Source organism: Elaeis guineensis, chromosome 2 (genome assembly GCF_000442705.2).
Source record: "Elaeis guineensis isolate ETL-2024a chromosome 2, EG11, whole genome shotgun sequence".
NCBI lineage: Eukaryota > Viridiplantae > Streptophyta > Magnoliopsida > Arecales > Arecaceae > Elaeis > Elaeis guineensis.
Window position 1 is genome coordinate 22867563 of NC_025994.2, and position 22183 is coordinate 22889745.

Here is a 22183-nt window from a genome sequence, read left to right on the forward strand (position 1 = left end):
GAAATTTATTATATAATGAAAAGTTTACGGAGAGTAAAAATTAAGGCACTTTTTTTATTTAATATGAATAAAAAGACCTAACGTCTGAGCAACTATAGCAGGAACTACAAGATCTAACTTAAACAAAAGAGAACCTATAGAAAAAGAATTTGGAATCATATACACATTTTACCATATTTTGATTCAGAAGCTATTCTTTATTTCAGCTGTAACCAATAGAGCCAGAAAAAAAAAAAAAAAAAAGATTTGGAATTTATGTTATTATCACTTGGACTAATGCTACCCTAATCCCAATGAAATGGTTAACAACATGTAAGGGAGCAAATGGCATGGAAGTGGTGATTGAGTTTTATAGTTATGGCATTGATTTTTAGTGATGCATGTTCACAAGTGCAAATTGCAGCCCTACCATTCATCCAAAATCAGCTGAAAGCCTTGCTCTGAGGTTATGTCTGGTTACTCATTAATCACCATGATAGAAACCATTGGCTTCCTTTTCAGTGTGGTGCACCTTCACCTATTCAGTTGCCTTGAAAGCAAACACATCAGCTTCCTGGCATTCTTTCGAAATTTAAACTCCAATCATAATTTTAACCAGCCCAAGAAAAATTAGTCATTGGTTTGATACAGATTTTTAACACCATTTCATTAGAGCACTCAGTAAGGCAACCCTCCTGAGGAAGTTGGTCTTTAATCCACAACAATGAAATCAAAGGGGGACCATCTCCAAAAGCACAGAGGAGGAGACCATCAATCAGTGTAAATAACTACTAGAACTGACAGTAAAACAAGTGATTTTGCTTAAAGGGACAACAAAATAAGTGATATTTAGGTAGTAGAGAGAACCCAATTGTCCAAGTCTGACACCTTCCATTACCATATCATCTTAATATTAAATCTAAGCAAAAGGCCAACCATGAGATGCCCCAACTAACCTTGTCTCATTTCCTTCCCCTAGAACCCGGAGCAAACTGCGGATGATTTCTCTTAATAAATATCCTCCCAACCCTCCAACCATAAAAACTCCAACCAAGCATTCACTCCCCAGGCTCACCATTCTCCCATGCCAGCAAAAAGCCCACTCCATTCCTTCTAATTCTCCACAGCTTCTACTGCCACTTCATCTGCAACACCGGTTCTACCATTCTCCTTGCCATCAAAAACACATTCATAACTCCTATTAGGCCTTCGCTACTGCTGCCACCTTTTCCGCTGCAACACCATACCTCACATGATCATAAGTTCCCTGGGTGAAGGCATCAATATCAAGCATGGAAGTCGAGTCTGCGACGTGCGAGTGCTGCGGGCTGCGAGAGGACTGCACCCAGGATTACATAAGTGGTGTGAAGGCCAATTTTGATGGCATATGGTTATGCGGGCTATGCTCCGAGGCTGTGAGAGATGAAGTGAGCAGAGGCAGGAGGAAGGTTTATGGAGTGGAGGAGGCTGTGAAGGCACATATGTCCTTCTGTAGGAAATTCAAATCCAATCCTGCGGTCCGAGTAGCTGATGGAATGAGGCAAATGCTTAGGAGGAGGTCTGGAGACATGTCGAAATCCGACTCAGGAGTTTCTTCCAAGAAGTTTGGCAGGTCGGCGAGCACATTACAAGTGGGGGATAAGACTTCAGTCTCCCTCATCTGATTTGAGAGAGTTCTAAGATTGAATTGATATCAGTTTATTGGGGTGCTCAGTCCTTCTAATCTTAGCTCTTTTCTACTTTCTTCTGTGTTTCTGATGTCTGTGTATAGAGGGATTGATCTCAGTGGATCTTTTTGAGGTCCTCAGGACTCTAATCAAATTTCCTTCGAAATAAATGTGCTTGTTTCCTATTTAGAGATATTGCAGGTCTGGTGGGTTTTGAATGACTATCCTCATATGTTCCTTAATTGTATTGATCTGATCTAATGAAGATTTGTCCTTGGGAGCTAAATCATTAGTCTGTTTCTGAATTTATATGTTCTCTTCTTCTTATGGAAATGGCGAAAGTGTGTCATAGATTGCATAGAGTTATGGGATTCAATCCAAAATCAAAGGTTTTCATGGGCATGGGAAAATCTAACCTGCAAACACCGCAATTCCTCAAATCACATAGAAGGTTGAATTGGGTGACAGAAGCATATGCATTGGTATGATGGGGTAAGCCTTGTTGGTTACTGTTTCAGCAAATTATATGGGCAATGGGGAATAAAAGAAGTGAAGAACCAGCCCAAAGCAGCAGAGAAGTTACCAATTTTATTGGTAATTCTTTTGAGTACTTTTCTCAGAGAAAATGGGTGGAATTAAGGAGTCTTTTATATGGACGAGGCAGCATGAGTCTCTTATCTCATCCCTCGTCCCGTTTCAAACTAGGTTTAAGACCATAGAAAATTACTCTATAACTTCACTGCCAGTTTTCATTTTTTAACCTAGTCTGATCTACATGAGAATAGAACCTGCATTTCTATTATAGATTAATTTGCAAAACAGGGGCAAGTTATTTCTTCCCTCACTGAGAGCCTAATATTCAATATTTTGTCGGTAATTTAAAGCATGCAACTGGCTCTTAGCCGAAATGGACCAATTCAATGCGGCTGGAATTGATAGCTACAATGCAATTTGGCATATTTCTCTTGTACTTGAGGAAAGTTGGGAGGCATTACCAAAGACCTTCTACCGTTGTTAAACTTCTGTAGAGGTCTAATCATTGACCCTATTCATTTCATACCAATGGGATTGATGTTAATAGTAGCAGTTTCAGAACAAATGCTTGGCTTATATATAGAGTTCTTCATTCGCCATATTGACATCAATATTAATGGCGGGAGTTCCTTCTCAGCTGTCATTAAAATTTACTGTTCCATATGCAATAGAAATTTAGGTTGCGAAGTTTTCTATTTATTATAATTTCTTACGTCATTAGATTTTATTTCAAAAATGATGAGAAAAAGTAGAAAAAAAATCGTATTCCATATAACGTGCGGTTTATATGCTAGTTAAAACCTAAATAAAAAACATGGTGGAGGATTTAGGAATTTTAAAATCATGAGTTTTTGGGACAAGCTAGACTAGCACTCCTTTTTAATGTGGTTGGGACACAGATTGGATCTGTTAGAAAATATATTACTCACGCAGCATGATGCATTTTCCAAATGGGTCACTTTCTTCCTAACCCAAGTCTGACCCGAACCATGGATCAAAAAAATTGGACTTCCGGCCCCAGTCAGGCTTCGAGCGGGCGAGCTAAGGCTGACCCACCAATTGTAGCCCTGCGCAACAAATGTTCGAGGCGGACGCCGCGCCGTGCCGTCTCTCGTCCGTCAGCACGGCGGTATGCGGAGGCTTTCGCTCTCGCTCCGAGGTCTCCCCTCTTTGGGGCGCAGGGGCTTAATCTCCCAGCCTCACGAGGCCAACACCGCCGTTCCCGAGGCGCCGCCGCCCCGCCCCTACCGTCGTCCGCCTTCTGCCGGGATCTCGCGGTGGCGCTCCGACGTCCTTGGATCCTCTATTCTTCAATTCCACAACAAGAAGCCCGTTAGCCCTAGATTCAAAACCCTAGCGAAAAGATACCTTCAGTTTGTTTACTAATAATTTTAGCAGTGTTTCGAGATTTTCCTGAGTGTTTGATGTTTTGCCGCAGCTACTGGCCGGAACAAGTGATGTCACGACTGCTTCATCGCGGCGCTTCTCTTCGATCAATGAAAGAGGTAATTATATTTGTTCTTGTTCTTTGGTTGCTATTTGAATGGGATGCTGAATGAATGGCCCCAATGCTGCAACGTTTTGCATATGATTGCTAGTATTGCGAATTCACGTACTCGTTTGAATTTTGATATGTTATTGCTAGGTTGTGTCGCAGCGAATAGTTTCTGTTATTTACTAGTGTAATTTTCAATGACAAGCATCTCTTGTGCCGTCTTTAAGGAAACAACGAGGTTGTATTAGGAAAGACTAGCTTCTTTGTGTGAAGTTGGTATGTAATTAGAACACGTCTCATGTAAGAAAGGTCATCAATGGACTGATGTTTTTCGCTCAACTACAAGCCTAATGTGTTCCTCCCGTATTAGCATTTTACTGCTCAAGTTACAAAACTTCATTTTGTGGCTTTCTGGGACTTTGGATAAAATAATTATTCCCCGGATTAAATCATGCGTTTGACTTGGATGTCTTATTTTTCAAAAGTTGTACGTACATTCACATTGATTTTTTGGTCTTGGAGGGACTTAAGCAGTCTTACTGTTTTACAAGTCCATTCACTCCAAGGGATGAATAATTTCTTTATTGCATTCTGAAAGCATGCTTTTGATTTGCTTCAAGTTCTCATCATGCTGCTGGATGCTTGGAGCTTCTTGCATTGTTTAGTCTGAATTAAAATGTTGATGAAGACTTGACATGCATTCTCTGTATGATAGATCTTACCACTATGATGCCATTATACTCCCGCTTTGCTGCAGATTGATGCTGCTATCAGGTTTGTGAGGCATCAAGGTTGTGGCTTTTTTGTCTAATTTGGACAAAATGGGTCAAAAATCTTGATTAGGCTTTAGTTTTTGAAATTATTTGCATGAACTTACTTTCTTTTGTAATGATTACTCAACTTGATTGGTGGAACTTTAACGGTGAAAATAAAAAAAATTGTTTCAGTCAAGATGACAAATAATTTTATTTTTTTCTCACCTTTTGACAAAGAAATAAACTATATATGCTACAATATGAAAGAGCCTACCAAGTCTCCTGGCAAACTTTAGGATTCCATCTTGGCTTCTTATTCTAGTAATCAAAGAGGATAACTCATGATGACTAGATGAACAATTGAAGATGAAAATAGAACCAAAACAGTAAGTTTCAGCCATTGTAGTTGCTCTATAACAACCGAACATCTTTGTGGAAGCAACTCATTCTGTCTTCTAATGAATTTTGGCTCAAGTCCTACTTTTATCACTTTCTCGACATTTAGCAACTGCACTCTTCTAAGAAATTAGCTAGAAACATTATTCTCTTGGTTGAATCCTACTCGTCTTACATAAGTTTTGTTGGGGCGGGGTGGAAAGCGTGGGGTGCCAGGGGGAGGGCTTCTTGCTTAAGATAATTGATACCACTTGTACTTTTTTCTTGAATTGAAGTTTGGACCACTATGGTGCATTTCCAACTTAAGACCAACCAAATTAACAGTTAGAGATTGCAAATAGCCATTTAAAATAAAATAATTAAGGACTAAATCATAGGAAATCTCTGCTTTTTCCTTACTTTATTATGCCTATCGATTTCTTTTTTCCTTATAACCAACCATTTCATATCAATCCACCATTTTTTTGCTTGTGGCTACTTTGGCTGTGAGGTTGCATTGGGGGGTTGGGCGGGCTTGGGGGGGGGGTGTTCCAAAGGACTCATCTTAGTGAAGACTCGGATCTTCCATAGACCATGCATTTCTCGATGCAATAGCTGATATCAATATGGAGCTTTGGTGGGAAGATATTGAAGGACTAGCTTAAGTCAACCTACTTGACTAATTTCATGTTATAAATGTTGAAAGGAAAAAGGCACAATTTAATCATGAAATGCCGCCATTATGGCCAATTTCTCCACCTTTTTTGAGCGATATATTGCGAGTTTGGTGGGTATTACTTTGAATGGGGAACAACAAGGTCTTATTATCCATCTTTTAGATGGAACTTGTTCAGAGGAAGCATTATGGTAGGTTCATATACTCTATATGACTAAAGGAATTTCTATTCAGAGAGTCTAAGTTAAAAGGACTTGGACGTAATGGTAGCTCTTCAACCAAATGTTCTTATTACATGTGAATGTTCTAAGAGGAAGAGGGAGTAGGCATGTGAGACCTTTGCTTGCTTGCCTTGTAATCAGCTAACAAGAAGACAGATAAAAGGAAGAGGGCAAATTATGGTCCATTAGCTTTAATTTAACCTAGCTAGGTCATAGCACAGGAAATGTTGGAAACCTGATCACATGTAAAGCTAGGATAGTCATCTAGGTGGGTGGGTGTGGGTGTGTGTGTTGGGGGGGGGGTACCATTATAGCTTAATGCATAATTATTCTTTGTTTTTTATGGTGGGGGGGGGGGGGGGGGCGCGCTCAGTAGAAGCTCTATTAAGACATCTTAAAGAAATTGAAATAAGGAAGTGTGTCTCAATAGCTTTGTAACTATATCTTATCTTTGTATAAAACTACAGTAATACCTTTGATAGTTGGTATTCTTACAACAATACAAATCCATCACATTTTAATGTTAACAATGATATACCTGCATATAAATCTAAATCTTTTGGAGAGGTGGCCTCTGCCAAATTGTCATAGGAGAATAATATTAAGACATGGAGAAATTGGTGAAATTAAAAACAAGCAAATAACACATATGCACAATGCAAAATAAAATAAATAAGACCTGAAATTGTATTCATAATGTATTGGAAAAGAATCCATCTTTTTTCTAATTTTCTACCAATTTTATAAAGTTTCGCTTTCATTCTTTTGACTCATCTTTCATATTTGATATAATTCCAACTTATTCTTGGTTTTCACCAATTCAAAATTCTCAAGTAAGTTGGACTTAACTCCAATATTTAATCCATGGCTATCCTAGCTTTCTACAAGCATTATTTAAGCATAATAAGTTGAAATAGAGAATAATGCATTGGCTGAACAAATTTATTTCAAAAATAATGCAGAAAAGCATAAAATTTGCAATTGTGTTTCCAAGTGTATTCATAGAACAACAAACCTTTAACATAAGAAACATAATTGAACTTTTAAAAATGTTATAAATAGTTGCTTTAGGCATGGTTTGCTGAATCGGATTGAATTGCTCGATTCACCTCATATTGAAATGAATTGGTGTGGGGTTGGATCGGTTCGGCCTTATTTTTTGAAACCACACCCGAACCATCCATACGGAGGCATACCTCTCACGTACCATACCGAACCAAAGCTTACCGACCTATATCGAGATAATAATTGAAAAAAATGGTTTAACTTGATTTGTTGACTAGACTAAATCACTTGGCTCACCTCTTATCAAGCTGAACTAGCCGTTGATCGGTACGGGTCCTGGTATCAGTTTTACGGACTTTGGCTTCAAGGGTGGCAACAAGGAGAGGGAGGAGTCTGAAGAAAAATATCTAGCTCCCATGCCAAGGACTGAGTAGATAGATTTTGGAGCCATGGATGCCCAAACGCCAATCACTTCCATTGAGGAAAATTTGGCTATGGAGGTTGGCCAAGAGAGGATAGCCAAATAAGGGGCGACATAGAGTATGGTGGAGACAATGGAGCATTGGGACTTGGGACATATTTTCTTATTAATATTGGGCATTTACTTGAGTAGGAAAGTTTGGTAGTAGGGCAATTTGGTGCTATAAATTTTGATGATAAAGAGTATAAGAGAATCAATATCGGGGTCATACCAGCCAACGACTAGTTCAATATAGTCTCTATTTGTACTGTGTTGAGATGACATGTACTGGAACTAGGAGGGAGAGGGAGAAGGAGAGGGAGGGAGAGAGAGAGAGAGGCATACGTTGTTGGTAGCTATGACAAACCCTAGCCATGTTGTCCTTGTCATTGCAGAACCCTAATCCTATCCAGTTTTGTCATTGCAAAGCTATCATCGTCTTGTCATCATCAAAGAGCATCGAGAGAGGGAAGAGAGGAGGTGAAGGTTAAGAGAGGACAATTGAGAGGGAGGGAGTAGAATTAGGAGATCAGGAGAGGGGGAGAGAATAATCAAGAGAGAGGGAGAGGATCGAGAGCCAGGAGGGGATTTTTTTAATAAAATAGTTCAGTTTGGGAACTACATCAATGGCTGAACAATCATGGTAACCAATTGGTTTGGTTCGAGATGGTTTGATGATCCTTGGTCAAAAATAACTCAAATTTTAGAGTAGGCACTCATACAAGCATAGAGAAAAGTCTCATTGTGTTGGAAATTGGGAGAAAGCAAGCTATGTGGCCACCAGATCAGATTTGATTGTATAGCCTAAAATCCAACAAAGAGTGTCCTTTTTTTTTTTTTTCCCAATTTAGTCCTGAGATACATGGAAGTAGGGTCCAAGCAGGCTAGGAGAATAATTTTCCTATGCATGGAAGTGGAAAGAGGACTCAGGGGGGAACTTAACTCTGGTTCAAGGAAACATAGGTCTGGTAGGGCATGAATAATGTAAACATACGTGAATAGTATAAACATACCTCATTACTTGAAAGAAAATAAAATATGTAGTTCTTTCCTGCAGTCTTTTAAAACCCAGGTAGGTCTATCGGGTTGACCCCTTGACCCTCCACTTGACATTAATTATTGGTTGGATTAACCAAAAACCTAGAAGTTTCATAAAACCTAGTGATTCAAGCGGTTCAATTACTGGAATCATCTTCTCAAACCAATATCAATCTGCTAAGGGTGGAACACATAAGAAAGGGAAAAGGAAAGAGAGCCATAGACAGAAGTTTTGCAAATTGCGATCTCTTTGACAGTTTGACCACTTCTGCTCATCATAATTATTTGCACATCACCAGTGGGGGAGAAGAAGCCAACCATGTGGGTCTTTTGGTCCTAGATTTTTCACCTTTGATCAGCCCCCCCAACTCCCAGGCTACAGCATAATAGCCAATGGGCACAAACCAAATCAGGCAGGAGTAGAGCCATCATAGCTCGATCTGTAGGAACAAAGGGCATCATAGACAAATCTTGTGGGATTAGATGATGATTTGACCAAACATGGGGAGATTCTAGATGGAGCAACCATATCTAACTTCTCCTCTTCCTCTTATTCTTGTGTGTTTTGACTGCCCAACCAGCAAGATCGGCCTCCTTTCTTTTATTTCTCTATTTCTTCTAAATTTGGAATGAGGTGGAGCCTCCAATTCCAAGGAGATAGATCTTAATGGTTTGGACAAATACTGGTCGAATTCAGAGTTTACAAGGAGAAAGATATGTGGTGTTGGTTTGGGATTTGAGAAGGAGAAAATGTATGGAGCCACTTGACCCATGGTTGACCCACAGTGAAACTGGGAACCCATAACCATGCTCAGAATGCTGCATCAAGCAAAATCTTTCTACAGCATTTGCAGAGAGAAAGGATGTTATCAGCATTTTATAGCTTCATCTGTAATAAGACAGGTAAGATGGATAGAGCACCAGCTTTTGCCCTATTTGGGGAATGTTTGGAATAGGAGAGACATAATATACATGGCATAAATCACTGCTGACCATTAAAGAAGTTAGATGGTGTTGTTATGGGGAGTAAGACTTTGAAAACATAACTCTTGGTTAAGATGTGAAAGATTTTGAAAAAGTTTTAGAAAAAAGAAATGCAAGAAATAAAGCTAACTCATCTGGTGAATGAGAAGGGGATGAGAATATGAGAGGAGCAAGAATTATATAGTGCTGGTTGTGGATCAAATATTTGAATCTTGATGGTTTAGCTATAGTGTCCCTTTGGCCAAAGTTGGAATGAAGGGAGACTCTTGATTTTTAGAAGCAGGTTGCATCCAGTTCAGGGCATCCCGAACTGTGCTGGTGATGACTGGGATGGTTTCAGCATTCAAAACGAGCACAGCGAGGACGGTGGGAGGGAGAAGGAAAGAAAGGAAGAGAGAGAGAGAGAAAGGGGGATGAGAAGGAGAGGGAACGGTCGAGGAGGCCTCTGGAGCTTTGCTCTCCTCTAAAGAGAGGAAAATAGAGATAGAGGAGAGGAGGGAGAGGGAGATAGTGGGGAGACTGGCGGTGGCGCTAGAGGGCTGCAGAGGCTCTCGGATGGTCAGATCTTCCATCTTACCCTCCACTAGATGGAAACAGGGGCCATTCACCCTTGTTTCGATCATGATTTTTTTTTTGCCGATCTACAGTGAAGTCAGCAATCTTGTTAGTTGGTAATAAAAATTAAATGATCAAAACAAGAGTGAGTCACCTCTGTTTCAATTTGGTGGAGGGAGAAGAGGAAGATCGACCATCTGGGGGCCCCCCGTAGCCACGATCAGCCTCCTCAGCCTCTCCCTCCGTCCCCCTTCTCTCCATCCCCTCCTCTCTCTTACTTTTTCTTTTCAGTTCTCCCTCTTTGCCATTTTTTCAATCATCCGGGAGCCTCTGCAGCCATTCGGTGGCCACCACTAGCCTCTCTGGCTCTCCCTCTCGTTCTCTTCATCCTCCCCTCTTTCTTTTTTTTCCTCTCCAGTTCTCCCTCTCCCCCACTCATCTGGTCAGTTCGGTCCAGACATGGAACGGCATGGGGGCATACCAAATCTGCCGCCGACTCACTGGTATGGGCCTTGGTTCCAGCATAGCCAACATTGTTTAGAAGAGTACTTAAAGTTGGATCCAATATTCATTTTTATTAGGTATTCTAATCTCGACATCACAAGTAAATATGGAGGTATTCTGGCATGCTCTTGTGACAAATGGAAGAATAGATAGAAAATGAAAATGATTCATCAAAAAGACACCAAAGAGGTTCAGAGTTCTTAGTGCAATTGCTTGTCTTCTTTCGGGTTTATGTGAGTTAACATTTGGTCCTCTTGTGGGGTGCTCAAATTGGTGAATAAAGACATATATTTATTGGGACTTGATCATTTTCTTGGAATATGTGGGTTCTTATAGTTCACCCTTCAAAGGATCTCAAGTATTAATAACACCCCTTTCCAACATGAACTTTCCAGTAACATGCTAGATTGTCATGGTTTCTAGTTGTGAAGAGGGGAAAATTTTCACTTATGGAAATTTCCGTTGGCTGTGAGAATTTTGCAGCAAAGTTTCCTTGAGAGCCAATCCATTGCCTACATCACTTGGCTGAATCTGCTGTAGTAAATGTTTATGGTTTTGAAAGGTTACATGGACTGTTTTCCAGTAATCCTGAAACAAAAGTTATTATCTGTGTTCACACAACAAGGCCAATGTTAGAAGAACATTTTGCAGAGACCATCTTATCCATGGAGGTGAGGGCCCATCGCATTCTTTCTCATTTACTATTTGGCAAACATGGCATTATCTTCTTACTGATACTCTTTGGTATTAAGTGAAATGAATCTTTTGGCTATTAAAAATCCAAAATATGAATAAACAGAAACTAAACAACAATAAAAAGACAAATTAGTCATGTGCCATGTAGGGTTTTAGGGTGGGCATGCACAGTGGAAGTATAATGAATTTCAAAATTTAAATTAAGAAATTCTAAATATAAAATCCTTAAACCAGCATTCCTTGATTATTAACAATTATATATAACATAAATTCAAAATTAAATTCAAGCTATAGAAGAATACCTGCAGCGTTTAATTCAAATTCCGGCAGAACCTCCACCAGACGCCCAATTGTTCGCCCTCCAACGGTGATCCACACAGGGCTATGATCAGGACACCAACTCTTTGAGATGATTCCTCCAAAATTCTCACTCTGAGAATTTTTTGGACACCAGGACCTCAAGACCCTCTTCCTCTTCTTCTAGCCTTCCTATCCCTACCTTTCTTCTCTCCTTGTCTTCCTTAATTCTCTTCCTAGACTCTTGTCCTAAAATTGGACTTGTCCTAACAAGAGAAGGAAGGGATTAATTGGATAATAGGGAAAGGATTTAGAAAGAAAGAAAAATTGAAAATCTGAATTAATCCAATCCCCCGGTGCACCCCCCTTTAAATACTTAGCGATGGGTTGTCTTCGGGAATTATTCGCTCCCTTCCATGCGCCATCTTGCATCCATCAGAAAATCTCACGCCTCCTGATGAATTCTCATGCCCATCTAGAAGATTTTGACACATGGCAATCATCGAAAAAAAATTCAAGAGACAATTTGCGTAGGACTCTTCGAATATTTTTCTCAATGATTCTCCGATGCGTCGCGCAGCTTCCTATGCATAATTTTTCTCCACCACCCATCAGCGTAATTTTATCCATCCAATGGCCAAAAATGAAGGTGCTAATATCAGAATGGCGTGGAAAAAATCTCAGATTAAGAAGTGGCATGACAAATGGATTAGAGTCCTTCACAAGTTGGACTCTTGGTCAGGCGTAGGATCAGATTGATAGAATTTCCAACTTCGATGAATTTTCACGTTTAAACCAGAAGGAATTTTAACTTCAAAAAAAATTTTTATGCTCAAAATTAAGTTAGGAATCATCCAAAAATTTATTTCATCGTGGAACATTGGATAACTCGAGGATGAGGTGTCTCATCTCATGGGATGTGAAAGCTGTTTCTGCGCACAAAAATTGCACCCACGCACAAGAAAAATTTTGACTCGTGGAGACTTGGTTTTCTGGCTCCAAATTTTTTGGTACATATAGCTAAGGGCCGACCCAACTCAAACCCAAAATTGGTTTGAATTAATTTGGCCTTAATTAGTCCAATCTGGAATCAATTTCGAATCCAATTCAAAACAGGGAGCTAGTTTTTGCAACATGTGTAGCATGTCAATTTTGCAAATATGATCTAATCCAATTAGACCCCTGATCAATTTTCTTTGTGTGTGATCCATTGGATTTCACATCTAGCCGGCAATGGATCGAGTGCAAGTTGATTTGATTTGATTAGAATTTAATCTAACCGATCTTGATCCAATTGAACTAATCCGATTTCAACAATTAGAACACTTTCTAAATGGCGATTGAATTAAATTTTTTAATTTGATCAAATCCACAAGACAAGATTGACATCTAGCAATGTATCATGTCTACCTGAAAGATATGGAATTTTAGTGAAAATATCAAAAATATCTTTAGTAAAAAGTTACCGTGCAATTTGATCCTGCGATCTCCCTGCACCCCGAATATGACTCCGGATATGGAATAATATCAAATCCAATATCATACTCATATTTCTCTCAATCTTATATGATGATTCAATTAATGAAATATTAGAAACTCTTTCTAATTTTCATTCTGCTTTGATCAAAGGCTTCTGAATCATTAATCGATCAGAGTAAGTAGGATGCGATCTCCTTTTACCAGGAGTGATCGATTCTATGTTGACCTACTCACAACCTCCATACACATTCTACCATATCCAGAAACCCCGTACATGACTAAGTTATGAATGAGTATGAACCAAAAAATATGGATTCATGTATATAAAGTTCTATGATAGTCTCAGGTCAAAAGATTATATGCACAACTCTTATTATAAGAAAACATCTTTTGACAGGTAAGTAAATTTCATAAGATGTTTCTTAAGTCGGATCAATTCAGTGAACTCATTCTCTAATGAGCACCCACTTTCTTGTATTAGTGTCTCACACAAGTGGCATATGAGATCAGCCACCCTCTCCATCGAGCATACATAGGAAGTACTAGTCTATCCGAAACAGTGATCCCCTTTTCAGTGCTCCTATGATTAGAATATTCTAAATCAGGATTTTTAGGATTTTAGATCTCATAGGTATGATCTCATCATAACCCTAAATTCATTATCCTGATTTATGGAGTTCATCATAATCATTACAAAAGTAAGATGCCGTATATGATGAAAAATATCTTTTATTATTTAAAGAGTCAATACATGAGTTTGGAAGATTATAAGAAAAATCCATCAAGATACAAATTTCGATTGGCTTGTAGGCATATTCCTTTCAATCTCCCACTTGCACTAAAGCCAATCGTCCTTATATTTTATCCCCATACAATTGAGATGGCGATCGAATTGCTGCTGTGGTAGAGCCTTAATGAATGGGTCTGCTATGTTATTCTTTGTTTCTACTCGTTCAATATAATATCTTATCTTTCGAAAATTTCACAATGAGATGGAAGCGTCTTAGAATATGCTTGAATTTATGATGAGACCTTGGTTCCTTTGCTTAAGCAACTGCTTCAGTATTATCACAGTAAAATGGTATTGGATTCTTAATCTCAGGAACGACACCCAATTCAGTGATGAACTTCCTTAGCGGCTTCACTTGCAGCTATATATTCTGCCTCAGTGGCTGAGTCAGGTACAGTCTGCTGCTTGAAACTTTTCCAACTAACAGCTCCACCATTAAGAGTAAAGACATACTCTGAAGTGGATTTGCTATTATCAGGATCTGATTGAAAACTAGAGTCAGAATAACCTTCTAGTTTTAGATCAGATCCTCCATATACCAGAAAAATATCTTTAGTCCTTCTCAGATACTTAAGAATATTTGTCACTATTTTTCAATGATCCTCTCCTAGATCAGCCTGAAATCTACTAACTATGCCTAAGGCATAGGCAACATCAGGCTTAGTATATAGTATAGCATACATGATCAACTCTACTGTCGAAGCATAAAGAATAGAACTCATTCTATTTCTCTCTTCCGGTGTTTTAGGAGACATCTTTTTAGAGAGATGTATGCCTTGACTCATGGGTAAGTAACCTCTTTTACTTTCATCCATGGTAAACCTCTTTAGCACTAAGTTTATGTACCTGGATTGGGACAAGCCTAACATCTTTTTAGATTTATCCCTATAGATCTTTATACCTAGTATATAGGATGCTTCACCCAAATCCTTCATGAAAAACTTACTTAATAGCCATGTCTTGACCGATTGTAACATTGGGATATCATTCTCAATAAGAAGTATGTCATCCACACATAAAAATAAGAAGACAATGGCACTCCCATTAGTCTTCTTGTATACACAAGGTTCATCCACATTTTTGATAAAGTCAAATTCTTTGACTGTAACATCAAATCGGATGTTCCAACTCCTCGAGGCCTGCTTTAATCTATAAATAGATTTCTTAAGCTTGCATACCTGATTTACTTTCCCTTTTGAGACAAATCTTTCTGGCTGAGACATGTAAACCTCTTCCTTAAGATAACCATTAAGGAAGACGGTCTTCACATCCATTTGCCAAATCTCATAATCATGGTATGCTGCTATTGCAAGCATAATCCATATAGATTTGAGCATGGCAACAGGTGAAAATATTTCATCATAATCAATATTCTATTTTTGCCTGAAATCTTTAGCTACCAATCTAGCTTTATAAGTTTCAACTTGGCCATCTGCTCTAATCTTTTTTTTATAGAGCCATTTGCATCCAATAGGGGTCACACCCTCTGGTGCATCAACCAAAGTCCATACTTGGTTGGAGTACATGGAGTCCATTTCGGATTTCATAGCCTCTAGCCATTTATATGAGTCCCTACTCATGATGACTTCCGTATAGGTCAAAGGTTCATCATTCTCAATGATGTGAGCTTCATTATTCTCAATAATGAACTCATACCTTATTGGTACATTCCGCACTCTATCCGACTTTCGGAGAGGAGGTATATTTTATGATTGTACTTCATTAATAGATATTTTTGATTGAGGATCATCTTGTGCTTGCATATGTAGATCTTGAACTTCTCCAAGTTTAAGTTTTTTTCTACTGTCTTTTTTTAGGATAAATTTTTTTCATAAAAGTGGCATATTTACTGACAAACACCTTATGTTCAGTAGGATGGTAAAAGAGATATCCTATACTCTTTTTAGGATAGTCTACAAGTAAGCATTTATCTGTCTTAGCACGCAGCTTATGTCCAAAATTTTTTTTAATATAAGCTGGACAGTCCCATATCTTAAGATACTTAAGATTAGGCTTCTTTCCTCTCCATATCTCATATGGAGTGCTTGGCATAGATTTTGAAGGTACTCTGTTCAGAATATAGACAACAGTTTTTAGGACATGTTCTCAGAAGGAATTAGGCAAATCTATAAGACACATCATGGACCGCATCATAACTGATAAAGTGCGATTCCTCCTTTCTGCTACACCATTTAGCCGTAGTGTATAGGGAGGGATCCATTCTGAGAGAATTTTATTTTCTTTAAGATGATCTATAAACTCATTTGATAAGTATTCTCCTCCTCGATCAGATTGAAAGATTTTAATATTTTTTCCAGTTTGTTTCTCGACCATACTTTGATACTCTTTAAATTTATTAAAGGCTTCGGATTTGTGTTTCATAAGATATACATATCCAAACCTAGATAAATCATCAATGAACGTTATAAAATAAGAGTATCCTCCTCTAGCTTCTGTTGTCGTAGGACCACATACATCAGTCGTATAAGTCCAAATAACTCATCCTTTCTCCATGTCCACAAATGGAGTCTTAATCATTTTTCCCATAAGACAAGATTCACAAGTACCTAATAATTCATAATCATAAGGATCAAAGAACTCTTCTTTGTATAACTTGTTAATCTTGTCTCACTTATATGACCAAGTCGACAATGCCAAAGTAAAGTATTATTCAACTCTTCTCTCTGTCGCTTTTTACTTTCATCAATATAAAAACATTGTTATTAGATAGAATCAGAAGATCATTATTAATAATACCATGGCAAAAAATTTTATTAGAAAAAGAAATTGAGCAACTATTGCTCTTTCCATTTATTTTATAATCTTGTTGCAAAAGCAATGATACAGAAATAATATTTTTAATGATCTTAGGCATATAATAACAGTTTTCTAGCTTTAAGATCTTTCCAGAAGGTAACTTTAATATATATGTCCCCACAGCCTCTGCTTGGATGGACTCTCTTCCAGTGTCGTAGAGCTCGAAATCATCCTTCTTCAGCACTCTAATATTCTGCAGCCCCTGCAACGATTTGCAGATATGAGAACCGTAGGCGATATCCAATACCCAAGAGTCTGAATTGGAAGAACTTAATGACAAAATTGTATGTATCTCGTATATACCTTTTGGTCCGTCGCTTCACCAGCCTTTACAGTTGCAAGATATAACTTGTAATTCTTTTTCCAGTGTCCTGCCTTGTCGCAGTGAAAGTAGGTACCCTGTTTTGAGATTTTTTTTCCTTCTTCTTCATCTTGCCACCCTTAGGATTCAGTGCTTTCTTTAAATCCTTAAAACCTGATTTTTCTTAGAGGTTTTACCCACAAAAAGTGGAGCTTTTTCTTTTTTAATATGGCTCTCAGCTGTCTTAAGCATATTCAACAGCTTAGGCAAGAGGTATTCAGTTTGTTCATGTAATAATTCACGACAAATTGAGTGAATGACTCGGAGAGAGATTGCAGGATCAAATCCTGACTTAATTCTCCATCCATCATAAAATCTAGTTGATCCAATTTAGTAATCAGATCAATGACCTTTAGGATATGATCTTGTACAGATAATCCCTCAGTTATTTTAGCATGAATAACTGCTTAGATATCTCATATCTAGCAGTCCTACTCTGTTTTCCATACAACTCTTTAAGATTGAGAAGTATGGATTGAGTATCCATACTCTCATGCTGTCTCTGCAACTCATTGCTCATGGAGGCCAGTATGATACACTTGACTGTCAAACTGTCATTCTTCCACATCCTGTATGTGGATACCTCCTCCTCTATGACATCATCCCCAACCTCTTATGGTTCGAGGATGTCAAGAATATAGGAGAGCTCCTGAGTGAGTACGATCTTTAAATTCCTCAACCAGTCCACATAATTGGACCGGTCAATTTGTTGAAATCTAAATTCCTCGCAATGATAGTGAAGATGCCATTTGTAGAATTTAATCTACAATAATTAAAGAACATTATATAAGCAAACAACTCATGTTGACTCATACAATTAAATAAGGTCTTTAGATTTAATTGTGCCTCCCACTATTTTATCATAACCCTCAACTATGATGAACGAGACATATTTCATATTTATCTTAGTGGGATTGAGACCCTAATTCCTATAATGATCTTGTGTTAACACAATAAACCTTATGAGTTCATAGGTAGAAAATTCTTTCCAATTGCATCTCATGCAATTCCCAATATCATATCTTAGCCTTTAAGACATTATTAGCCTTGTGTTAACATAACAAGCTATAATGTTTTAGTTAAGTTAGACCCTTCATTTCAATACAGTCAAATTCTAATATAACTGTCCTTGTGTTAATACAACAAAGCAGTACATTCAAAATTGCCGTAAGCATCTTCTATGCACCAGGATTATGTTATATCAATCCTTATAACAAGTCTTGTGTTAACACAACAAACTAGTCATAGTTCATGATGTAACATTAATCTAGCATGAAGGAAGGCCCTTAGTAGTGTTTTCAATATCAAGACCGCTTAATCAAATTGGCCAAGTAAGGTGGGGGTCCCTCCATTGCTTTCCTTAGACACCAATAAATTGACCAGGTTGACAACGAAACCAATTAAAGAACCACTATAGCACTTTCCTAGACACCAATTGATCAATTGATCAAGAATTGGTAATCCATAGTTGCATATTACTACCACTTAATATAATTTTTAATGAGGCTTTTATTTGGTCTCATACACATTCTAACTATATAATCCAATTTATGTATCAGCATTAAAACATTCTATATGTACAAGTGTAACATATGAACATTCATCATCTTAGGACAACCTTGCAGCATAATCCCGTTATGCTAGGACAACCTTATGTCAGGATGATGAAGTGGTGAATCATATATGCATCATTTCATATTATCATATGAAAGCATAATAGAAGACATAAATCATTTTATAGTATAAATCATACTATGCATCACATAAACATTATGTATATAGATTGAACCAAACAAGGCCGGCTCTGATACCACTGTAGGATTTTAGGGTGGGCATGCACAGCGGAAGCATAATAGATTTCAAAATTTAAATTAAGAAATTCTAAATATAAAATCTTTAAACCAACATCTCCTTGATGATTAACAATTATATATAACATAAATTCAAAATTAAATTTAAGCTATAGAAGAATACCTGCGGTGCTTAATCCAAATTCCGACAGAACCTCCACCAGGCGTCCAATTGTTCGTCCCTCCAACGGTGATCCACACAGGGCTATGATCAGGACACCAATCTTTGAGATGATTCTCCAAAATTCTCATTCTGAGAATTTTTTGGACATCAGGACCTCAAGATCCTCTTCCTCTTCTCCTAGCCTTCCTATTCTACCTTTTTTCTCTCCTTGTCTTCCTTAATTCTCTTCCTAGACTCTTGTCCTAAATCGGACTTGTCCTTACTATTTTGAACTTGTCCTAACAAGAGAAGGGACTAATTGGACAATAAGGAGAGATGTTAGAAAGAAAGGAGAAATTAAAAATCTGAATTAATCCAATCCCCGGCGCACCCCCCTTAAATACTTAGCGACGGGTTGTCTTCGAGAATTATTCGCGCCCCTTCCACGTGCCATCTCACATCCATCAGAAAATCTCACACTTCTGATGAATTTCATGCCCATCTGGAAGATTTTGACACATGTAATAATCGAAAAAAATCAAGAGACGCTTCGCGCAGGACTCTTGGAACATTTTTCTCGATGATTCTTCGATGCGTTGCGCAGCTTCCTATGGCATAATTTTTCTCCACCACCCATCAGCGCAATTTTATCCATCCAATGGCCAAAAATGAAGGTGCTAACATCAGAATGGCGTGGAAAAAATCTCAGATTAAGAAGTGGCATGACAAATGGTTAGAGTCCTTCACAAGTTGGACTCTTGGTCAGGCGCATGGATCAGACTGACAGGATTTCCAACTTCGACGAATTTTCACGTTTAAACCTGAAGGAATTTTAACTTCAAAAAAATTCTTTATGCTCAAAATAAGTTAGGAATCACCCAAAAATTTATTTATCGTGGAACATTGATAAGCTCGAGGATGAGGTGTCCCATCTCATGGGACGTGAAAGCTGTTTCTGCATACAAAAACTGCACCCACGCACAAGAAAATTCTTGACTTATGGAGATTTGTTTTCTGGCTCCAAATTTTTGGTACATATAGCTAAGGGCCGACCCAACTCAAACCCAAAATTGGTTTGAATTAATTTGGCCTTAATTAGCCCAATCTGGAATCAATTTCGAGCCCGATTCGAAACAGGGAGCTAGTTTTTGCAACATGTGCTAGCATGTCAAGTTTGCAAATATGATCTAATCCAATTAGACCCCTGATCAATTTTTTTTGTGTGATCCATTGGTTCCACATCTAGCCAGCAATGGGTCTGAGTGCAAGTCGATTTGATTTGATTAGAATTTAATCTAATCGATCTAGATCCAATCGAACTAATCCGATTTCAACAATTAGAATACTTTCTAATTGGCGATTGAATTAAACTCTTTAATTCGATCAAACTACAAGATAAGATTGACATCTAGCAATGTATCATGTCTACTTGAAAAATATGAAATTTTAGTAAAAATACCAAAAATACCCTTTCAGTAGAAAGTACCGTGCAATTTGATCCTGCGATCTCCCTGCACTCCGAATATGACTCCGGATATGGAATGATGTCCAATCCAATATCATACTCATATTTCTCTCAATCTTATATGATGATTCAATTAATGAAATATTAGAAACTCTTTCTAATTTTCATTCTGCTTTGATCAAAGGCTTTCTGAATCATCAATCGATCAGAGCAAGTAGGATGCGATCTCCTCTTATCAGAAGTGATCGATTCCATGTTGACCTACTCACAACCTCCATACACATTTTACCATATCCAGACACCCCGTACATGACTAAGTCATGAATTAATATAAACAAAAAAATATGGATTCATGTATGTAAGGTTCTATGGTAGTCTCAGATCAAAGGATTATATGCACAACTCCCACTATAAGAAAACATCTTTGACGGTAAGTAAATTCCATAAGATGTTCTTAAGTCGGATCAATTCAGTAAACTCATTCTCTAATAAGCACCCACTTTCTTGTATTAGTGTCTCACACAAGTGGCATATGAGATCAGCACCCTCTCCATCGAGCATACATAGGAAGTGCTAGTCTATCCGGAACATTGATTTTCTTCTCAATGCTCCTATGATTAGGAATATTCTAAATCAGGGTTTTTAGGATTTTAGGTCTCATAGGTATGATCTCATCATAACCTAAACCCATTATCCTGATTTATGAGTTCATCATAATCGTTACAAAAGTAAGATGCAGCATATGATGAAAATACTTTTATTATTTAAAGAGTCAATACATGAGTCTGGAAGATTACAAGGAAAATCCATCAAAATATAAATTTCGATTGGCTTGTAGGCATATTCCTTTCATGCCATGGCGTCGTTTCTTTTTTCATAGACAATTTTTTTTGAGCACTAAAGTTGATCATATTATCAGGAAGTTCATTAAAATTGTGAACATGAAAGCTGAGTCATTTCTAGTATATTTCTGTTGGGTAATCTGTCAGCTACTTCGTTTTTTTTTTTTAAGAAAAAATTGGATTATTGACACATGTATGTTCTTAAATTGCTAATTACTTGAAGATAATGAGGTGGCCTGGTGCATAACTGACTGCATTGATCTACTTTATAGATGATATCTCGCTTGAGGAAGATGCTGAGAGGAAAGTGGGTTGTTGTTGAAACTCATCTTCATAGGAACTGCATCAGTGTTGCTACCATTCTTTCCTTACATGGGTAAGGGATGCATCATTACTGACATATTAATCTCATTTTCTTAAACCTGAATTTTTACCAACCTAAACTGATAAAATGACAGGCGATAATCTGCTGCAACAGTCCATCTCACTTTTGCTTGTCAAGGATCCTTGTTTAAAAGAATGGGAGCATCCAGATTGGCTCGTTTTGCAGTTGATGGTATTTTGTCAAACTCCTGTGACTTTAGATTAATTGAATGTGTTTGCACGTCTCTTGCAGATATTTATGGTGATTGGCTTTCATGTACATGTATAGTGTTTTGGTTTTATTCATATCCCAGAGCTCATGTAGTCTTAAAAAAATCTTATAATGAATTTTTGAGCTATTGGAGGTGAAGTAGCTTTGCTTTATCATGAAAATTGAATTAATTACCTAACACAGATTGTGCAATAGCCAGGTTTCCCATACTGGGTGTACCATCATGTACCAGTACTGAACCAGTATGTGGTACCATACCGATACTCAGCAAACTGAACCTTACCATACCATAGTGCCTGCCAAGATGGCGAACCTTGTGTAATAGTTTCTAATTTCTGCTATAATTATTTTCATTCCCATGAGGTTTGTTCTCATGATGCACTTTACTATTGGTAGGATGGTACAGTTTAAATTCTATGCATACGGAATACAACATGCATTATTACACTTCGCAAATCGGCTGTTTCAATGTTTTGATCAAAGTCTTATGAGCAACCTTTAGATTATATTACGCCCTTGAGGTACTGATATTTTTTTTTAACTAAAACAAAATTATTGTTAAGGGTGTTTGAGAACAGCAACTCATTCTTTCTCATTTGCTTTCCTGCCATTAATCTTTCAAAAGATTCTTCTTGCTTCA

The 22183-nt window shown here is 37.8% G+C and overlaps 2 protein-coding genes across 2 annotated transcripts in view; both read left to right on the forward strand.

Moving 5' to 3' along the window:
- Window positions 1-1057: 1057 nt before the first annotated feature.
- Window positions 1058-1868, forward strand: LOC105034006 (uncharacterized). The gene has a single exon (XM_010909026.4). It carries the CDS (start codon window positions 1272-1274, stop codon window positions 1641-1643), a length of 372 nt encoding a protein of 123 aa, XP_010907328.1. The 5' UTR covers window positions 1058-1271; the 3' UTR covers window positions 1644-1868.
- A 1363-nt stretch (window positions 1869-3231) lies between these two features.
- Window positions 3232-22183, forward strand: part of LOC105037619 (uncharacterized) — a 34521-nt gene continuing 15569 nt past the window's right edge. Inside the window, exons 1-2 of the mRNA XM_073251710.1 lie at window positions 3232-3512; window positions 3619-3685. Coding sequence (XP_073107811.1) covers window positions 3312-3512; window positions 3619-3685 — 268 coding nt within the window. The 5' untranslated portion in view covers window positions 3232-3311. The remainder of the gene's footprint in view (window positions 3513-3618; window positions 3686-22183) is intronic.